The 17996-nt window shown below is 38.6% G+C and overlaps 2 protein-coding genes across 4 annotated transcripts; one reads left to right on the top strand and one right to left on the bottom strand.

The window, feature by feature from the left end:
- Positions 1–767: 767 nt before the first annotated feature.
- Positions 768–5660, bottom strand: LOC306897804 (uncharacterized protein). Of its 2 annotated transcripts, XM_079462844.1 has the most exons (5): positions 5339–5407; positions 4397–4531; positions 3505–3582; positions 1745–3406; positions 768–1467 (listed from the first exon to the last, which is right to left on the bottom strand). In XM_079462844.1, the coding sequence occupies exons 2-5, from the start codon at positions 4397–4399 to the stop codon at positions 1297–1299; spliced, it is 1914 nt and encodes a 637-aa protein (XP_079318970.1). In that variant the 5' UTR covers positions 4400–4531; positions 5339–5407; the 3' UTR covers positions 768–1296. The 2 variants fall into 2 exon arrangements, with proteins under 2 accessions (XP_079318970.1, XP_079318969.1); XM_079462843.1 differs by lacking the exon at positions 4397–4531 and having other exon boundaries at positions 5339–5660.
- An 81-nt stretch (positions 5661–5741) lies between these two features.
- On the top strand, positions 5742–16235 carry ccnb3 (cyclin B3). Of its 2 annotated transcripts, none has more exons than XM_079458191.1 (12): positions 5742–5932; positions 6213–6294; positions 6389–6472; positions 7432–7535; positions 7655–7775; positions 9585–9683; positions 9762–9854; positions 9983–10120; positions 10657–10812; positions 12045–12194; positions 14834–14964; positions 15517–16235. In XM_079458191.1, the coding sequence occupies exons 2-12, from the start codon at positions 6220–6222 to the stop codon at positions 15581–15583; spliced, it is 1218 nt and encodes a 405-aa protein (XP_079314317.1). In that variant the 5' UTR covers positions 5742–5932; positions 6213–6219; the 3' UTR covers positions 15584–16235. The 2 variants fall into 2 exon arrangements, with proteins under 2 accessions (XP_079314317.1, XP_079314318.1); XM_079458192.1 differs by having other exon boundaries at positions 5760–5822; positions 15517–16234.
- The last annotated feature ends 1761 nt before the right edge of the window (positions 16236–17996 follow it).

Genomic DNA, 17996 nt, shown 5'->3' with positions numbered 1-17996 from the left:
AACACAAAGAATCTCTCATCATCGCTGTTGAACACTATGCTTCAACGCTTTGCTACACTTGAATGATCTGAATAGAAAATATAAGAGTACATTTAAGTCTATGAGGCCTGTTTAGTGTAAGGAATCCCTTACATGTGTCTGGCGCTCATTGTAGGGAATAAATCGATGCGTCATAGCTCGGGGAACAGGGGGGATCGGAGTTGGGAGATTTTCCAGAACCCTTCTGATCCATTCGACTATATGTCTCAGCTCTGTTTAAACTACCTCTTTATATCTTTCCCTCCCTTTTCCTGCTATCTTTTCTCCTTATGTTTTTTCACTGTCTCTCTCTTTTGGCAAAGAAGCTTCCTCAGACATTGGAACAAACACATGTCCAGATGGGTAAAACAGTGCTGGACCGAAAGCCATTGTGTCTTCACTGACGCTGCAGCTGTAAAGTCAGTCTCCCTTGTGTATGAGTGTGTGTGTGTGCTGGAGAGAGAGAGTGAAAGAGTGTGTGTGTCTAGGAGAATGATAGAGAGAGGCAGAGGGTCAAAGAATATGTGTGAGTTTGTGTGTGTCCATGAATTCAAGCTGTGGTCGCCAAGTGTGGGAGTAATTGGGAGGCAGGAGTCCACCAGAACGCATTCCTGCCATGTTAGGTATCACTGCTTGGGGAGTATTATGGGATGCAGTAAAATAGTCTTGCTTTTAACACACCCTGCAAAGCTCTGCGCAACCCACCGAGCAATCGGCTCAATCATAAAACAACTCCAACAATACAGCGTTCACTGTTTATCATTTGCAGAAACGTTTTTTATTGTAACTGACATTTTGAAGAAAATACAAATACAGAATACAAGAACTTCATTCAAGAATGCGTCAATCTGTTATGTGTGGACGGTATCCCTTTGAAAACTGATTTGTGGTCAGATTTCTTCCTCCCTAACAACGGCTGTGGTTTGGCGTGCGGATTGGGTGAGCCGGTTCCAAATCAGTATAAAAACGTTGAGCGCGTGCACACAGCTGTTTCATCTTTGAGGGCTCATTTGCAATAGGTCAAAATGAGATCAATTATAACTTAATATTGTTCTGTATGACATTCTTTGTTATGGCTTGTCTCCTTTTATAAATGTTACATTTGGGATGGTAGGATGGTGATATATTGTGTAGCTGAAAATGTCAGCAGTTTGGCTCACTTCATAAAAGTCTTCTTGTTTTTTTTGGTTGGCGGAGATTATAGGCTTTAACAGCTTTATCAATGACCAGTTCTACAGCTTAAAAAACAGCAGTCCAGTGGGTGAAGCTGGTTCACGATCAGTTTAAAGGTGCTTTGTCAAGCTGTTGCAGATGCTCCAATAGAGATTCAGAGCTCTCATAGTGCCCTCTGGTGGCCTCTTGCTGGATATCACAAAACCAGCACAGTGATGCTAATAAATTTCCCACTGTCCAGCCATTCACATGGGCACTGCGAGAGAGTCTACAAAGCTGAAGAAAAGGGTTAGTCACATTTAAAATTAAAGCATTACTTTTGTTCATAATAAAACTGATGGAATTTATTATTGCAATATGAGCATTTCTAACTAACAGGATTGAATGTAATTATAAAAAGTAATGGACTATTAAAAAGAACAATGGATGCCACTGTATAATTATACTTCTTCTATATCCATTTGAAATGATTCAGTCCATAAAACTAAAGATCTAGATCTTTTATACATTAATAGACGTATCTAGTCAGTATGTAAAAGCATGAACCATGTACCTTTTCTTCAAGGCTTGTGTCTGGTAGGTCTATACAAAGTGCTGAAGCTCCTTTCTGAGATGCTGCAGCCCACAGTAGAGCACACTGCAGTTCCTGAACCTCATGGCTTTCCTCAGCGTGCATCTTTATTACAGTTAGTGAGCCATTGTTCACATGTGTTCCCAGCGTTTCCCTAACATTTACCAGTAAGCTGGAAGCATCATGCAAAGCATTTTCGAGTACGTCTTCTGCGAAGTTGTTAGCATGGTTGCGTAACGATGTTGTCATCTTCACCGCATCAGATCTAATGCTGTCGAATTCCAATGTATCATTACAGCAGCTAACTGTTGTGGCTTTATTGGACCGTATTGAGTCTTTACCCAAATATGTGTTGGAATATGTCTCTTTTTCCCATGGCTGCTGTTCTGTTGCTTGGCCCAAAAGATGTGGATGGGTTCCATGTTTAAGCCCACCCTGCTTTAGCTTAGCAAAAGCATGAATCACAGCATTTATGATTAGCTCGCTAGCTAAAGCTTGTATCTCTTTAGCTGCCATGCTAGGTTTTTGTTGAGAAGCTGACAGCGCGATGGCATCTACCTTGACAGACTTGTGACCATTTTGGTCTCTTCTTTTTTCTTTCTCTCTCTCCATGAACTCTGCCAAAGACATTTTGACAGTCTCATCCACTAGTTGCTCAGCTATAGCACATACTTGTTTATTTCGTTTTATGCCATCAGTGGTAATAATATTAAGAATATCTGCGGACAGTTGCAATGCATAGTCAAACAGCCTGGGAATCTCATTTTGAAGTCCTCCATCATTAACTTCTCCAGCATTTTGTTCTTCTTGCCCTCCTTGCCTACCGCACTCCAATGACAGTGAGCGCATAAGTCTCATCATGAAGTCTGATTTGTCTGTAAGGGTGTCAGTCCTCTGGTTCTCCAATAAGGGATGCAACTGATCTTTGGGAGTTGAAGGAGGGGGTGAAGGAAGGAATTCTTTAGCCAGCCCCCCTTTTAGCTTCCTTGTGAAACTGTCTCGACTCTTTAACATTTCTGGAAGTAAAGGGGTACTTGGAGGGGCGTCAGGGTATTCAATAGAACCCAGAGTAACCATTCTCTTTAAAGAAGTGGCATATGCCGAGGTGCCATATTTGTGTTCATATTCCTCCATATTGGTGTCCGTTTCCATTTCAGATGTGTCTTCATTACAGCTGTACCCTGAGGGGAAGGGCACAAAAACCCCTACCATAGTTCTATCATCCTTAGTTGGATCAGACTTAAAAACACAATGTTCACCGATTTCTTCCAAAGCTCTGTAACAGGCTTTTAATGTTAGCTCCTCAGCCAACATCTCCACATGATTCCTTCTCATTGTGACAGTTTCTCCTGGGTGGGTTAGATAGTTGTCAGGATGGTAGTTCACACCATGTTCAGTTAAAGGGGTTGGTCCTCCCATCACAGCCGAATCTAAAATAATTTTGGCTGTCATTTGCGCAAAGTGATGAATGGACTCTCTCTGTGCATTGAAATCTTCTATTATTTTTTGATTGGTATGTTTCACGTTCTGTTCAAACGTTGAATCCAATAAAAGGCTGTAAGCTTCCAGAGTGATTTTAATAGATGATGGGTTATAAGAAGGTTGTGGAACTGAATTTCTATTGATTTCTAGCTGTTTGGAGTCCTGAGAAAGAAAATGTATTATTTTATTTCAAGAGTTTATTACTGTGGCTGTTTTATGTGTAATATGCTGTTTGTATACTTTCGAAGGTCTGTACTCACATTATTGTGAACAGACTCTGAAACAGAGACTAGATCACACAATTTAAATGAGCTACACAACCACTCCTCATCAATCATCTGAAAAAGATAGAATGTTTCGTTCTTATTTAGCCATGCAAAAATAACAGGCGGCACATTGATATTCTGAAGGAGATTCGTTCAATCCTCCCACTGGAGAACCAACGTCTCAAATAATTGAGGTAAAACACCCTTGCCATGATTCTTTGTTGAGGTACTTTGTTGAGGTACTGTAGATCTCCAGGAGGAGGATTGTGCAATCCTCTTCTTGAGTAAAGGATATTGTTCAATTATTGTTCAGTACAGAAGAAACAGTCAGAATTATCCTCTGAAATAAAGTGACATCCAGTCTTCTCTGTATATTTTATCCACAGGTTTGGTCAATCAGCTTGTTTTAGCTATGTGTTGGATTGGTGGCCCCAGAACATTTGAAGGGATAGTTCACCCCAAAATTAAAGTTCTGTCATCATTTACTCAACCTCAGCTCAGGTTGTTCACAATCTGTATACATTTCTTTGTTCTGCAGATCTCATCCCATTTACTGCCATAGTAGGAAAACAAATACCATGGGAGCCAATGGGGGATGCGATCTGTTCGGTTACTGACATTCTTTCAAATATCTTTCTCTGTTCAGCAATATAAAGAAATGTATAACAGATCTGGAGTCTGAAAGTGAGTAAACGATGACAGATGAACAGACCCTTTTTAGGTAAATTGTCTCTTAAAGATTTGATGCTTTTAGAGATCAGGAATGAAAATGAGCAGTGAAAAATATGACTAAACCCCACAGATTCAGGGCCATCTCAATAATAAACAATGAAAGTAAAACTGATTTCAGCAGAAACTTCGAACTCGGAAAACCACAAGTGATCACCATATGAGTTGCTCTCGTGGTTCCAGGAACTTAGTCATGTGACAGACAGGAAATGATGGTGGGTGTTGATAGACTAAAAAACATTTCCTTGAGCAAAGGTAGGTTTTAGATCAGTGACATGCTGCAGCATTTACCCTAAATATTAAGAGAAACGTCACAATAAGAGGCTTGTGAGGGAATTGGTTTAAGCTCTGATCAACATAATGCCAAATCTACATATTTTTTCAGTTTGGCTTTTAATTCTAAATCACACAGGAAGTGGGTTCAAGATTACACATAACAGAGAATTTAAAATATAATGCCTACTGGGCAGAGCAGGGGAGGACATCACCTTGAAGAATATTTGGATTTGTAATCTATTATTGATGTATGATTATGGTTCTGTATTTAATAAACCAAAGATGATTGAGACGTTATGCGCAGTAATGAAATATGTGATCATACTGATTCAGGGTAATGCAATGCTGTTTGCCTGCCAGAGGAAATTATGTTATTTCTCTTTTTTCACATCAAACATCTCAGATTTAAATCAAATTTGCCCTTCCGTGTCGCGATCTAGATTAAAGATCTTGGAAAGTAAAAGCACATGGCTCGTGAAACTCTTGAAATGCTTTTTGGTTTTCAAACAGGCCTACATCTGGAGAAATTCTGCACTGACATTCTGAGTCCTTTACTTAAAACCTCATTTTGTTTTGAGCGGTCATGTATTCATTAAGCATGGCTTCTAAATGACTTACAGTGTGGTTTCACAATCATAATCCCAAAATATAATATGAACATAATAAATGATATAATCATCTGTTAAAAAGGATCTAGGCAAGATGTAAGCTTTTACAGTAGGCTAATTTAAGAGAAGAAAAATTATCCACATATATATATTTCAAAATCATTGTTAAAAGAAAAGTCTGCTTAAGAATAAATAGTTCACACATATCTTCATACCTTGCTCAGGAAAATCGCTCTGACAAGTTCAGCTCGTTTAACCGAAGTACGCCGAGCTGCAGTCAGTCTGCAGACTTTACTGACTTCCTGTGTAGGCAGACATACGTGCGCTTGTGTGGGCGGTGGGCGTGGCTTAATGTCCATGACAATAACAGCAGTATGGAGGAATTAAGGGAATTCCCATTAAATGTGTGTTAAACTGTTAGAAACGTGTTATTTTATAAAGGCAAGAGAGCTGATGGGTCGATGATGATATCCCAAACGTCATCTCCACCACGCTTCCCACCCGCGTTCACTCGCTCAGACAAAACAACGCCAACCCGCATCCTATTGGTTGCCAGAGTGGGTTTGAAAATTCTATTGTTACGCCCCTTAACAACGGCATCATACCTCGATGCCCATTGGCCCAGACGACAGCGCAGTTAGCCAATAGCGTCTTTGCGTGCAGTTTTCGGACGCAGAGTCGCGGACTGTCAGTAACGCGGTGTGTTTCACACTTTGTATCGGGATAACAGGAGGTGTGTTTGTGAATGTACCGAAATATTAAAACGCCGCTGTTTTGATCGAAGTTGTTAAACGCATTATTGGAACAAGGTAAGATCGATATAATACAGTTCTGTACTTTCGTATTTGCTTCCTAAGAACCACTACAGTCAGGCTTCTGCAAGTTCCGTGACCATTTTGAAGTATTTACACGAATCGTAGCGATACCTGTTGTTATAGAAAGCTTTTGCAGATCATGAGCGTGACTTTACGCAGCCTTGTCAAAAATCGCGCGCTTTTGGGGTTCTTGTGTTCTTGTTACATTATTACGAGCTGTGTGTCTGTATGTGTCGTTACATGTAACAGATCATCGTTATATGTTTTGTACCAGCTATAAAATGCCATTCTCAAGAGGAAAGAAGCCCACCGCCAGCAAGATCCCCAAACTGAACACCCAAGGATTGGAGAACCAGGTATATGCCACCGGAGTATATCAGTGATGTGAATGAATGACAGCTTTGGCGATCTGAAATTAAAACGCAAATGTGTTACTGTTGATGTTTTTAGCTGGATGGCCACCAGACCAAGCGCTCTTCCTCTTCTCCTAACGGGGCTCCTAAGAAAAGGACAGCTTTTGTGGATATTACCAATGTGAGGCTGCCATTCAGGTTTTTTTACATATTTGTGTGTCCCGCATTCGCTTCAATGTTTTCATTTTGATGTATAAGCCTGGTTGTCAGTGTTTTTTGACCCCTCAGTTTGTTACTGATGTTAATCCAGTAAAGGCTAAAACACACTACAAGACTTTTGCCCAGATCTTCAGTCTTACGTCTGTGCCAGTCTGCAGATTTGAGTTTGCGTGCTTCTATCTGCGCTTTCAAAAAGTCTGCAAGTGTATGATGTCTAGTTTTAAAAAATCAGTTCGGATTGTAGTGTGTTTCAGTCATACGTCTGAAATGTATTTGTGTCATAACCCACTAACACAAATTGGTTTACTTAAATAATGCAGATCTTCTGCGAATGGGCGCATATTTTGCATGTGTAAAATGCAGGTCTAGATATAAAGTATACACAATAGCAGGAGATTAACTCAGACAGGCACTCCCTTGGTGGGTCTGGGTTTCCAGGTGAGGTGCTCTCATATGTAAATTGTAATGATAGCTCCTTTAACAGTTGTTTAACACCGATAACCTTTGCACCAGATCAAACCTATCAGATTGAGTGTTTCACTAGATTGTTTTTACCTTAAAGTGATAGTTCACCCAAAAATGAAAATTCTGTAATCACTTACTGACCCGCAAGTTGTTCCAAACCGCAATATATTACTTTGTTTTGCTGAACACAAACAAATTGATAACATTCTTCGAAACATCTTCCTTTGTGTTCAGCAAAACAAAGTAATTTTTACTTTGGAACTACTTGCGGGTGAGTAAATGATTACAGAATATTGATTTTTGAGTGAAGACATCTTGACTGTAGGATCTAATCCTTTGGTTTAAAAAAAAAGGTTCTTGCAAAAGATTGTAGTAGCAAAACACGTTTAACGTTAAAACATTGATTTGATCCTTTAAGATCAATTATGCTTATTAAAAAATGCACTTCTTTTTAAGGCGCACAAGATTGAGATAAGCAACCCTCTCAAGATGAAAGATCCCATCAAGAAGATTCAGAAGAAGACTTCAGTGCTTGCAAAGAATTTTGCCAATTTAAAAAAGTAATTGACAAATTGCTCATTTTTTCAGTTCATCGATTGATCAAGAATCTTGATAATATGGGACGTGGTCAGTATTTTGAGCACAGTTCGCAGATTCCTCACCAAATTCTCACCCTCAGACAAGCCGAAGTCAGTTCAGAGCAGCAGTCTGAGGAACTGAAGAATGTGGAGTCACCCGTTGAGAAACAGGAAGAACCTTGTTCTGAACCTTCACTTCCCAAACACCTTCTGCCACCACAGGTAAGTCTCTGGTGTGCTGCACTTCTGACAGATTTCCATGAATAATGTTAAAGCTAATATCCATCAGTAGGGCTGTAGCGATTGGTCGATATAATGCTGATAATCACTCAACATCAATATTTTTGATCGTCTGGTTGTTTTATATTATTTTACCTTCTAAATTTCTGAGCCAATTCCTGTTTTTCTCCGTCAGAAAGGAGCACATGCACATAATCACTGCGCCAGACCACTATATCACACATTTACAGTCATGACTGAATATTCTGCTGAACCTTCAAGTCTGGTGATCTGTTTACTGATATGGATGGGCAGGCATATAAATATTTAAAATATTTAGGTAATGAAAATAAGAGTTGAGAGGTAAAGAAGTTATTGTTATTTGTAAATTATTCCAGATGAAACTATTTATCTTTATTTTAATGCATAATTCCAAGAGTACCCACATAGAAACAGCGTCGTATGGCTGCCTCTAAATGCTGTTTTAATGTAAAAAAAATACTTAAATAAAATATTCATCACAGAAATATAAAGCGGTTAATTTAACTCGATAAAAAAGAAGCCTGTAATAAAGTGAAAGTCATGCAGTGTTAATATGAAAATGGTGCTAGACAGGCACACTTGAACGAATGAGAGCTCTGTCATCACTACACAAGGAGACTAGTTAACATTATACTGAAGAAAACGGCAACTTAGTTAAAAACTAGTAAGTTTCCATTGTTTATGATGTGCGTATCTCTGAACTTTTGAATATCCAGAGAAGGCTTATATGAGCAGTAGCCCACCGTGGTAAACTCCCACAGCTTCAGGCGGCAAGCTCTGCCATATCACGCGTAAACAAACTTTTGCTGTAGTTTACACAGGACAAGTGGGAAGTGTGCAGTGATACACCTTCATTCTACAGATTATTTGCTTACTTTAATGTGAACTGTCGTTGTAGTGTATTTTGTGGCGGGAAAGATGTGGACTATGGATTTCACCTCCGCCGGCATTTCCTAAACATCAACTTGGCACTATAAATCTCTATTTTTCAACTTTAAATAAGTACATTTTGCCAAGGGGTTTTCAGAGATAACAGACAAAATCATAATTTAACGAAAAACCAAATTTTTACCTAATTTTTGTTTTTGAATATTCCTGAAAACCGCCCTGTGCGACATCCGACGGGTTTTGAAAATGCCATATCTTAGCCTAATATCCAGTGGTTTATGTTGCATTTGTTGCATACAAATATACTTGTGAATTATATTTCATTTAGACGCCGCTGTGGTCCGTTGTTATTTGTATTGAGGCTTCATTTATTAGACAGCTCAAACAGTCATCTTTTACTTATTTTCTTTTGACAAATTATATTTGGCTTAAAATGGCTATTGCATACCATTGCTGCTTGTCGTTCTGCATTTATCAATACATTGCAAATAAAAAGTATATTTTTCTTTTAAACTGCTATCTTTGTAATTTTAACGTCAGTTTTTTTCTTTCATTTATAAAAATAGTCGTTAGTGGCAGAACCATCCATCAGTAAATATTCAGTTGTTCCAGAGTCCTGCACTGTTCTTTGAAAAACAAATTGAGGTTGTCTGCAGGGCTTTGAAAAAGTCCCACAGGCTCATTACACCCCACCGAAAATCTTAAATCTGAATTTCAATATAAAATGCTTATTTAATTAGGGATCGCTCTTCAAATCCTTCCTGCCAGGGCTCATTCTTGAGGAATTTTGAGTTTTTAGGTAGAATACATTTTATTCTTGTTTACACAACACCCAAGCATCTTTATTTGCATTCTAATAAAATGTTATCCTCTGTCTCTCAGATCCCTCCAGAGTTTGACATCGATTCTGAGCACATCAGCGATGCCAATCACGCACCAGAGTATGCCAAAGAGATCTTTGACTACCTCAAGAGTAGAGAGGTTGGTGTAGTATTTGGTATCTTACAGGTAAATGAAACCAAGATATAAAGCTACTGCTGTTCATTTCTTAAATTTTAGGACAAGTTTATCTTGCTTGACTTTATGGCTGATCAACCAAATCTGAACAGCAATATGAGAGCCATTCTAGTTGACTGGCTGGTTGAAGTTCAGGTGAGTGATTTGCCGGTTTGACCTTGTACAAGTTATATTCTTAAATGTTAGTGACTCAGGTGAAATGTTCTGGTGTCATGGTTCGGTGGTGGCCACCGATGTGACTGTTCCTGTTCTGATTTCCGTAGGAGAATTTTGAGTTGAATCATGAGACTCTGTATCTGGCTGTGAAAATCACCGATCATTATCTGGCCGTGAGTCAGACCAAACGGGAGGCTTTACAGCTCATTGGTTCGACTGCCATGCTCATTGCCTCTAAATTTGAGGTAAGGCACATGCTCTCTTGTGATAGTGTCTTTCCCTTAAGTTGCTTTTATAGGCTCGCATGTAATTGCAGTTATCATACTCGTGTTAAAGGCGGGGTGTCTGATTTCTGAATTACGCTTGTTTAGACAAAGTCGGGCCGAGTACCAAAACAACCTTGTAACGAATCAGAAGTAAGGTGGACAGTGTGCAGGACGGACATTAGTCGAGCCGAGCGCTGACGTTTGTTTTGGTAATTTGAACATCAACAACGGCTAAGAGAAATGGGACACCCCGCCTTTAACTCACTCCTAAAATATCGCAGAAACATTCATTTGTTAACAAATCTACACATACTTTGTTTTACATTTTTAAATGAAATATATTCATTTGTATTCGACGTGTGCTCAAAATTCATTACTACCGTATTGCATACTGCAGCATTAAAGATCTTCCATTGAATTATGGCATTTAGTATCTCATGCAATTTGCTCAGGATTTATATATTTATATATTCCCTGCATATGGAAAACCCATCATCTCTGGTGTGTCCTGACAGGAGCGGGCTCCACCTTGCCTAGATGATTTCCTTTATATTTGCGACGATGCCTACAAGCGCTCCCAGCTCAACGCCATGGAGATCTGCATCCTGCAGGCGCTGAACTTTGACATCAATATTCCAGTTCCATACCGTTTCCTCAGGCGTTACGCCAAGGTAGCAATGAACACACACGCACACACACACACACTGAAACTGGTTGCTGTGAGAATGATTCTACTTGTTTGCAGCTGAATTAATCAAGCTTTAATCAAGGCTCCTTGAATGAACTTTTCCCAACTAAATGGCTGGTTTTACAAGTAGTTATTTTTTGAAAGAAAACAGTTTATAATGTGCATTAACAAGCAATAGCATTACAGTTAATTACAAGTATGTTAAGGACTCAATTAAATCACTTGATGAGTACAGATTTATTCTTAATTTATTCTTGTTTGTGTGTCAAGGCCATGAATTGTGATTGGCTGCTGGCTAGTTAGTTGCAGGGTGTAGTAAGGGGACAGCAGTGGATTGGGCAAAAACCATTCATTCAAATGTTCAATGTTCAGTTTTTTTTGCAAAATAATGACTGTACTTGGAATGTGTGTGTATATGCTAAAAGGAACATGATTGATATAAATAGACCATAATGGACATTTTGCTACAACTCATAATGGCAATAAATAAAGAAAAACATTTCAACACAACCTCTGAACCTGGGTTACCAATTAAACATTCTAGGTTGTGTGTCTTGACTTTTAAATTGTTCAGATTGAATTAAAACAAAAGTTTTTTTCAACACAAAATGAATTAAAACCTTAGAGCAGGGGTCTTCAATGTTTCTCGGGGTATAGACCCCTTACAAGATAGAGGCATGATGCAGGGACACCTTTATACTAAATGTGTAAACAGCTATTTAAATAGAAACTTAAGAAACCATTATGTTATACATGAGTACTATTTTCAGCCTTTAAAAAAAAGTTGCCAGCCAGAGCCAGCGTTTTCTAACATTTTTACTAAATTTTGATGGCTCTGAGTCCCATGGTTTACAATTTTTTTACAAAAAGTTGCCTGTGAGTAAACAGTAATAAGCGGACCCCTTGCAGTTCCACCGTGGGCCCAGTAGAGGCCGTGGACCCCCGGTTGAAGACCCATGCCTTCGAGAAGTATCCCATAAGGCAGTAGGGTATTCTAATTGAAGAATAGAACTTCAAATGTATATTTATTTTATATCGGTTATATTCTGCTGCTATGGCCCCCGTACACTACTAAACACACAGCCTTTGATACTAACCAGTGGGTTTTTTGTGTGTCTGAGTAAAGTTTGATCTTTCTTCCTGGGTGTATGGATACTGATTTTGGCTCATGGTGTTTGTGAGTGACATGATTGACCTTCTCTCTCCTCCCTGCAGTGTGTGAATGCAGGTATGGATACACTGACCCTGGCGCGGTTTATCTGTGAGCTGAGTTTGATGGAGATGCAGTTTGTTCCTGTGAGAGCATCTCTGCTCGCCTCTGCCTGTCTACTCATCGCTCTGGTTACCAAGGACTTAGGAGGATGGGTATGTGTACACCTTTATGTTTACACAATCATGATCACATGAATTATCCAGTTTATTTGCCCAATATTCAGCTGTGTCTTGATTATTTTTTACCTACACAAACTTTCCAGTGTATTCAGCAGTGGCAAATAAACAATGTTTAGTTAAATTTATCAGCTGTTTTCTTATAGATGTCTTCTCAGGGTAAAACATTACTGGTATTAATATAGTTGGTCCTCACGCTGTGGGGTTTACCAGGACACACACACACAAACACACACACAAACACACACACACACATTTTTTACACAGGGAAAAACACACATACTTGAAAACAAACACATTCTGTCAGGATTTGGCAGGAGAAGAACCCAAGTGCAGGCAGCGGTGGTACAGAAAACACAACCTTTATTCAATATAAAACCGAATATAACCGAAACAAATCCAGAACGGAAAACTAAACGGAAACAAAAGACTTCCCACAAGGGGGCAAAAGTAAAAGAAACAGGATAACTAAACTCACTTAATAGACAAACGCGACAAGGATAATCTACACGCAATTAAAAGACATGGGGCAATGTACATCAAACAGAGCAAGGCACATGGCAAGGACACTAGCAAACATCACAAAACGAACTCTCACAGGACAATAGACACGAGGGCATCTAAGGGAGACTAACAAGAGGGATAACTATAGGCAGGTGTGGGTAATGAGACACAGGTGGGAAGCTAGTGGGGAAACGAGAGGGGCGGTGCCAAAGACCAGACCGGAGAGAGCGCATGTTATATCAGAACCAACAATAACATGCCTCTCTCCACACAAACCATGAGGCCCTGCCATGACTCTGCCACAAGACAAAGAAAGACATGACATGATGAGGCATAATCACGACACATTCGTTCCCCACGTTTTATTGCAATAATAATATACCTTGTAGGGCTGCACAATTATGGCAATCATTATTGTTTATATATTTCCCGTGATATTGTAATTGCCATTATTAAAATTGATTACATTTATATTGAAGTATGCTTTCAAATGTTTTAACACCTTCTGTGAGTCAAAGGCATTCCGTATTCTTTGCAAACATTTACAGCTATGGAACCCTGTAGTTGAAAATCGCAGCCCAGTAGGATGTACCCGAAGGGCACGCTCACCCACTGTGCTAAATAGCCAACTCCCAGCGAGTTGTTTTTATATTAAATATTTTCGTTATTAACGTATTGTTTTTCATTGAATTTAAGTTTTGTCATTTTACCATGGTGAATATTCGTAAGGGAGAATGTCTTTTTATTAAATAAGGGAATGGGAGATGAGGCTCTGATTGGTTTACTCCACGTTTTGCCCAAAACGCACCCACGACTCATCAAGTGAATAGGGACAACCTTCTTTAAACTAGTGAAAATGATACCTGCGTTGGACTAAAACTGGCAAAAAACATAACATTCAGGCCTCTTGCAAATTATAGTCTATTTTTGGGAAGCATGTAACATGTAGGCCTATTAAATTTGTCTGACAGTTAACAATTTAAGTTGGGAATGTAATATTAGGATCTTTTTAGCACAATATCTTCACTTTTTGTGATTACGTATGAATACTCGAAAAGCATGAAAACAAACATCGAAATTACTGGAAAAGTGCTGGAATTAGACTTTTAAAAAGGTGTAAGACCCCTATATATACTTACGTGAAGTAATATTTTACTTATGAGGTTCCCTAGGTATTGTATTTTTTATGTTGAACACAAAAGATGTTTTGAAGGATTAAGAAAAAAAAAGTAAAATGTTTTACTATGGTAGTCAATAATGCCCCAGAATGTTTGGGTGGAGTGTCCCTTTAAAAAAGATCTTAAGGGCTGAACTCTGATCATGTTTTCTCAATGTGTATTTGAGAAATTGTACAATGCACCTCAATGATTTAGTTGTTAGGTGATATTTGACAGCCAGAATCATTAACTATTGGACAGTCACTCGAGATTTCTTTCATTGTGCAACGTGACATGCACCTTAGAACGAAACATTTGTTCAAACATAATTCAGATGCATTGTCTCATTCCACCGCTATATGTTCCCACTTTGGTTGAGCTATGCTCCTACGTCCCTCCCTGTACGCTCGTTCCCAACACTTTTGAGAAGGGGATCGGTCCTTGAGTTGGCAGGTATTCATTCTGAGTATGAATACACATTTTGGCGGCCACAGTACATTATGAAAGTAGCCCAAAAAACCTGCAACCTGCGGCTCCATCATTTTTCGAAATTGCCCAATTGTGCGTGAAAACCGAGACGCGACCCTGGCAATACTGCATGTTACCTAAGGTTTTTTTCACGTGTTAGCATTTAACCAGACTTCTTGGAATCACTCCCTTCAGAAAAATTATATTGGGCTGTAGCTACACACAGCCATTAACCGTCATTTTCTTGGTTGGTTGCAAGTGCAACTTTCTCAATAGTGAAGTCAAGGTTTTAAAGCATTCTATTTGCACATTTTTCTAAGTTTCCAAATTCACAGCTTAAGGGTATTTTCTTCTCGCTCCGTGAAATATTTGGCAGGCGTAGTAAAATTACATACTTAACACGCATAACACAGAGCTTCACTGATTTCTCGGATAGATGCTTAATTGCTTGTGAAGATTTTGACTCATGTCCCACCTTGTTTGTAGACACCATGTCTACAGTTTCACTCAGGATACAATGTGGAGGATATCGCACCTGTGGTCAGGAACCTCCATCAAATGCTCACCAGTCCACCGGACAGTAAACTGGCCATCATCAGAAGCAAGTATGCACACAAGTAAGTCCCAAGTTTTAGACTCTTAATTCATTTTCAATTCAAGTATCAATGCATTTTAATACTAGAAGTGGTCAGTAAACCATTAATGTGGAACTGAGCCACTGCTAAACCCCTCACAAACACAAATCCCTTAAGCCTGTAGACTTCTCTATAAAGACATTAAACTTGAATAGTCTTTTACCATGTTTTTTGAAGGATTGCTTATGCTTTGTGCATTTCTGGTCTGTTTATTGAAACAAATGTATTTAGAGAGAGGGCTATTTCACAAACAATTTCGTCAATCTTACAGCAAATTTAACATTTTTGTGGTTTACGATAATTAACTTTAATGTTATTTTTGTACACACTTAGGACTTAGTTTGGTTACTTGATAATGTAATTTTTTTGTCAAACCTGATGCCATACTGGCATCTATTCTGTACATATCTAAAGTTCCTGCTTCCTACAGCAGATGTCCAGGGTTCATAAGTGTTTAACTAATGAAGAAGTTTGTTTATATTTACATGTTTTAGTTATTTACATCTTTCTTAATCTTAATGATCTTTGTTTCAGGGTTTTCTTTGAAGTTGCGTTAATCCCAACAGTGAGTCTGGAGAAGCTGGAAGGGTTTTTGTTGTAACCTGAGGAGTTTATATATAATGTTTCAAATAGTGTAAATAATTATATTTAATGTTGTATTTTAAGCTTTTCAAATATTGTTATGTGTGTACATGACCACAATGTATATACACTTTTTCATGTCTTTTAATACAAACCATGCTATTCTGCCTGTAAATGTAAAAAATCATTTGACCAGAACAGGAACTAGTGACCTTTAAAGGTCCCGAAAAGAGATGAAGTATAAAACATATATATGTTCATTGTAAGTGCTGTTACTTCAACCGCAATGTTAATTTTTCACTATGTACAAATATTGGTTCATTTAATTGTTGTGGTTCATTTCATTGGTGTTCTACATCATTGTAGTTGGTGAGATGGTTTTGTTTGTCATAAAATCACTTTGACAGTGTGGACCATAAAAAAACTTGTGTTGAAGATTTGTTTCATCCCTTTTAAAGTAAACACATTTTTATTGATGAAATATTACATAAGTGTAATAATACAGTTTTGCAGATCGACCAGTAGGAGGCAACATGCTCCCAAGTCGACTTTCACAGTATCAATAATGTGAGACTGCATTTAACCACATTCTTTGGATGTCTCTTCAACCACCCTCAATCTTTGAATATACAGAAAATAAATAAACAACTACCACAATCTCAGTGATCTCTGAACGTAGGAAAGCCACTCTTTATTTAACTAGATTTAAACGTCTGACTGACGTTGGTCGTTTTGGATGCAGCTTCGAGCTGGTCCAATCCATCACGGCCAACAGCGAACAACAAACATCTCCGAGCCTCCGCTGGGATTTGCTTTTTCATGTGATCCGAGAGCATTCAATATTATCTCTATTTCTCCAGTTAAGATTAAGGTGTGAAATGGCAGGCACAGTTTTGGACGAGCCTAAAACAGTGTAACGGCTCTGTCTCCTGTGAAATAACAGTGATCGTGGTGCATATTGAGAAGGCGGAATGACTTTAAAGGCTGTTGTTTTTAATCCTCATTATTACATTCCGCTCATTCATGTTTGTCCGTGGTTTCCATTAAGCGTGCTTTCCATGCACAATGCTGTGAGCAGACAGATCCTTTGATCACTGGTGGATTGGTTCCTGGGCGTTGTCCATGCTTTTGAAACCCAAACTGATCATTTGGTCAGTCTGACTGTGAAATCCACATGCAAATCTTATCAGAAGTGGCATTGCTTTTGTTTACTGCTAAATGCATTTATAATCAGCAAAGCATCTTGTGTTTTTGAACATGTGTGGATAAATGTCTGTGGTTACACCATTAATTGAGATAAAAAGGCCAACACATCAAGCTGAGGGAGTACGGAGATGTTTGTTAAATAATTGATCTAATCCTACCAGTGTTATGGCCGTTTAAAAATGAATTCCATTTTGAGAGAATCAAATGTATTCTGTGCGATGCCGGTTGCTAAAGCAGTGCTATATCAAATAATTGTGAAATGATACATGACCTTGAGCTCATTAGTGTATTGTTTTGAACCGATGACTCTTGTATGGGGCATTAGTTGTACTCTCATACGCATTCTGTACCAAACCTCAGCTTTATCTCTGCAAAAGCAGGGCTGCGATATTTAAATATCATTTTCCTAATAACATTTTCAGTAAATTTCTATGGCGCTCCCAAGCCAGTTGACTCATATCCACAATCGTTACGGCCAAAACAAATGCAGGAGCGCATAAAGCGCAGAAGCAGATCCCGGGAAACAAACGCTTCGGATAGCAAATTGCCTCAAAGAGACACACGTTTACCTTAGCTAGCTACTGCATTTGGAAATTCATTACAGTCAAGTTATGATAGCAGGATGTAGGCGTGAACATGCCGCTCTTATGGGACACATAAACATGGCAACTGTATAACAGCAGACGTGTTAGCAAGAGGGGAAAAGGATCACATTGAGAGCATGATCGCAATGTGACTTGCTGTACTGCTTACCAATGGATGTATTATTTGTGCATGCATCTGTCTAATGGACTCACTTGTAAATATGAAAGAAGGTCATTGATGTGTATCCAACATCATCTGCCCTGCACATCTGTCTCCATGACGATAATTACCAGAGCAAGTGGAAAACGTTACAGCAATGCATCAGCCCATAATAGATTTACATGTGTATCCTCTCTCACTTTCTCTCTCAAATTCCTCATATTAAAAATAGATTTATTGACATGACAAAAGTACATTTTTGCATTGCCAAAGCATAAAAATGTGACACAAATTATCTATACCTGATCAAACAAACAATATATAAAAAATAATAACATTAAGTAAAGAGAAACACAAGTAATACAGAAATCACTTTTACTTTTAACCAAAAAACTAAATAATTACTATTTAACAATATCTACATTCAATAAGGGAATCTTGTGTAAATGTAATATAGATTTGTAACAGCTATATTTGCACTC

This window comes from Barbatula barbatula, assembly GCF_947034865.1.
Source record: "Barbatula barbatula genome assembly, chromosome: 1".
NCBI classification, from domain to species: domain Eukaryota; kingdom Metazoa; phylum Chordata; class Actinopteri; order Cypriniformes; family Nemacheilidae; genus Barbatula; species Barbatula barbatula.
Note: the sequence above shows the minus strand (reverse complement) of the source record. Positions and strands in the feature narration are given on the sequence as shown.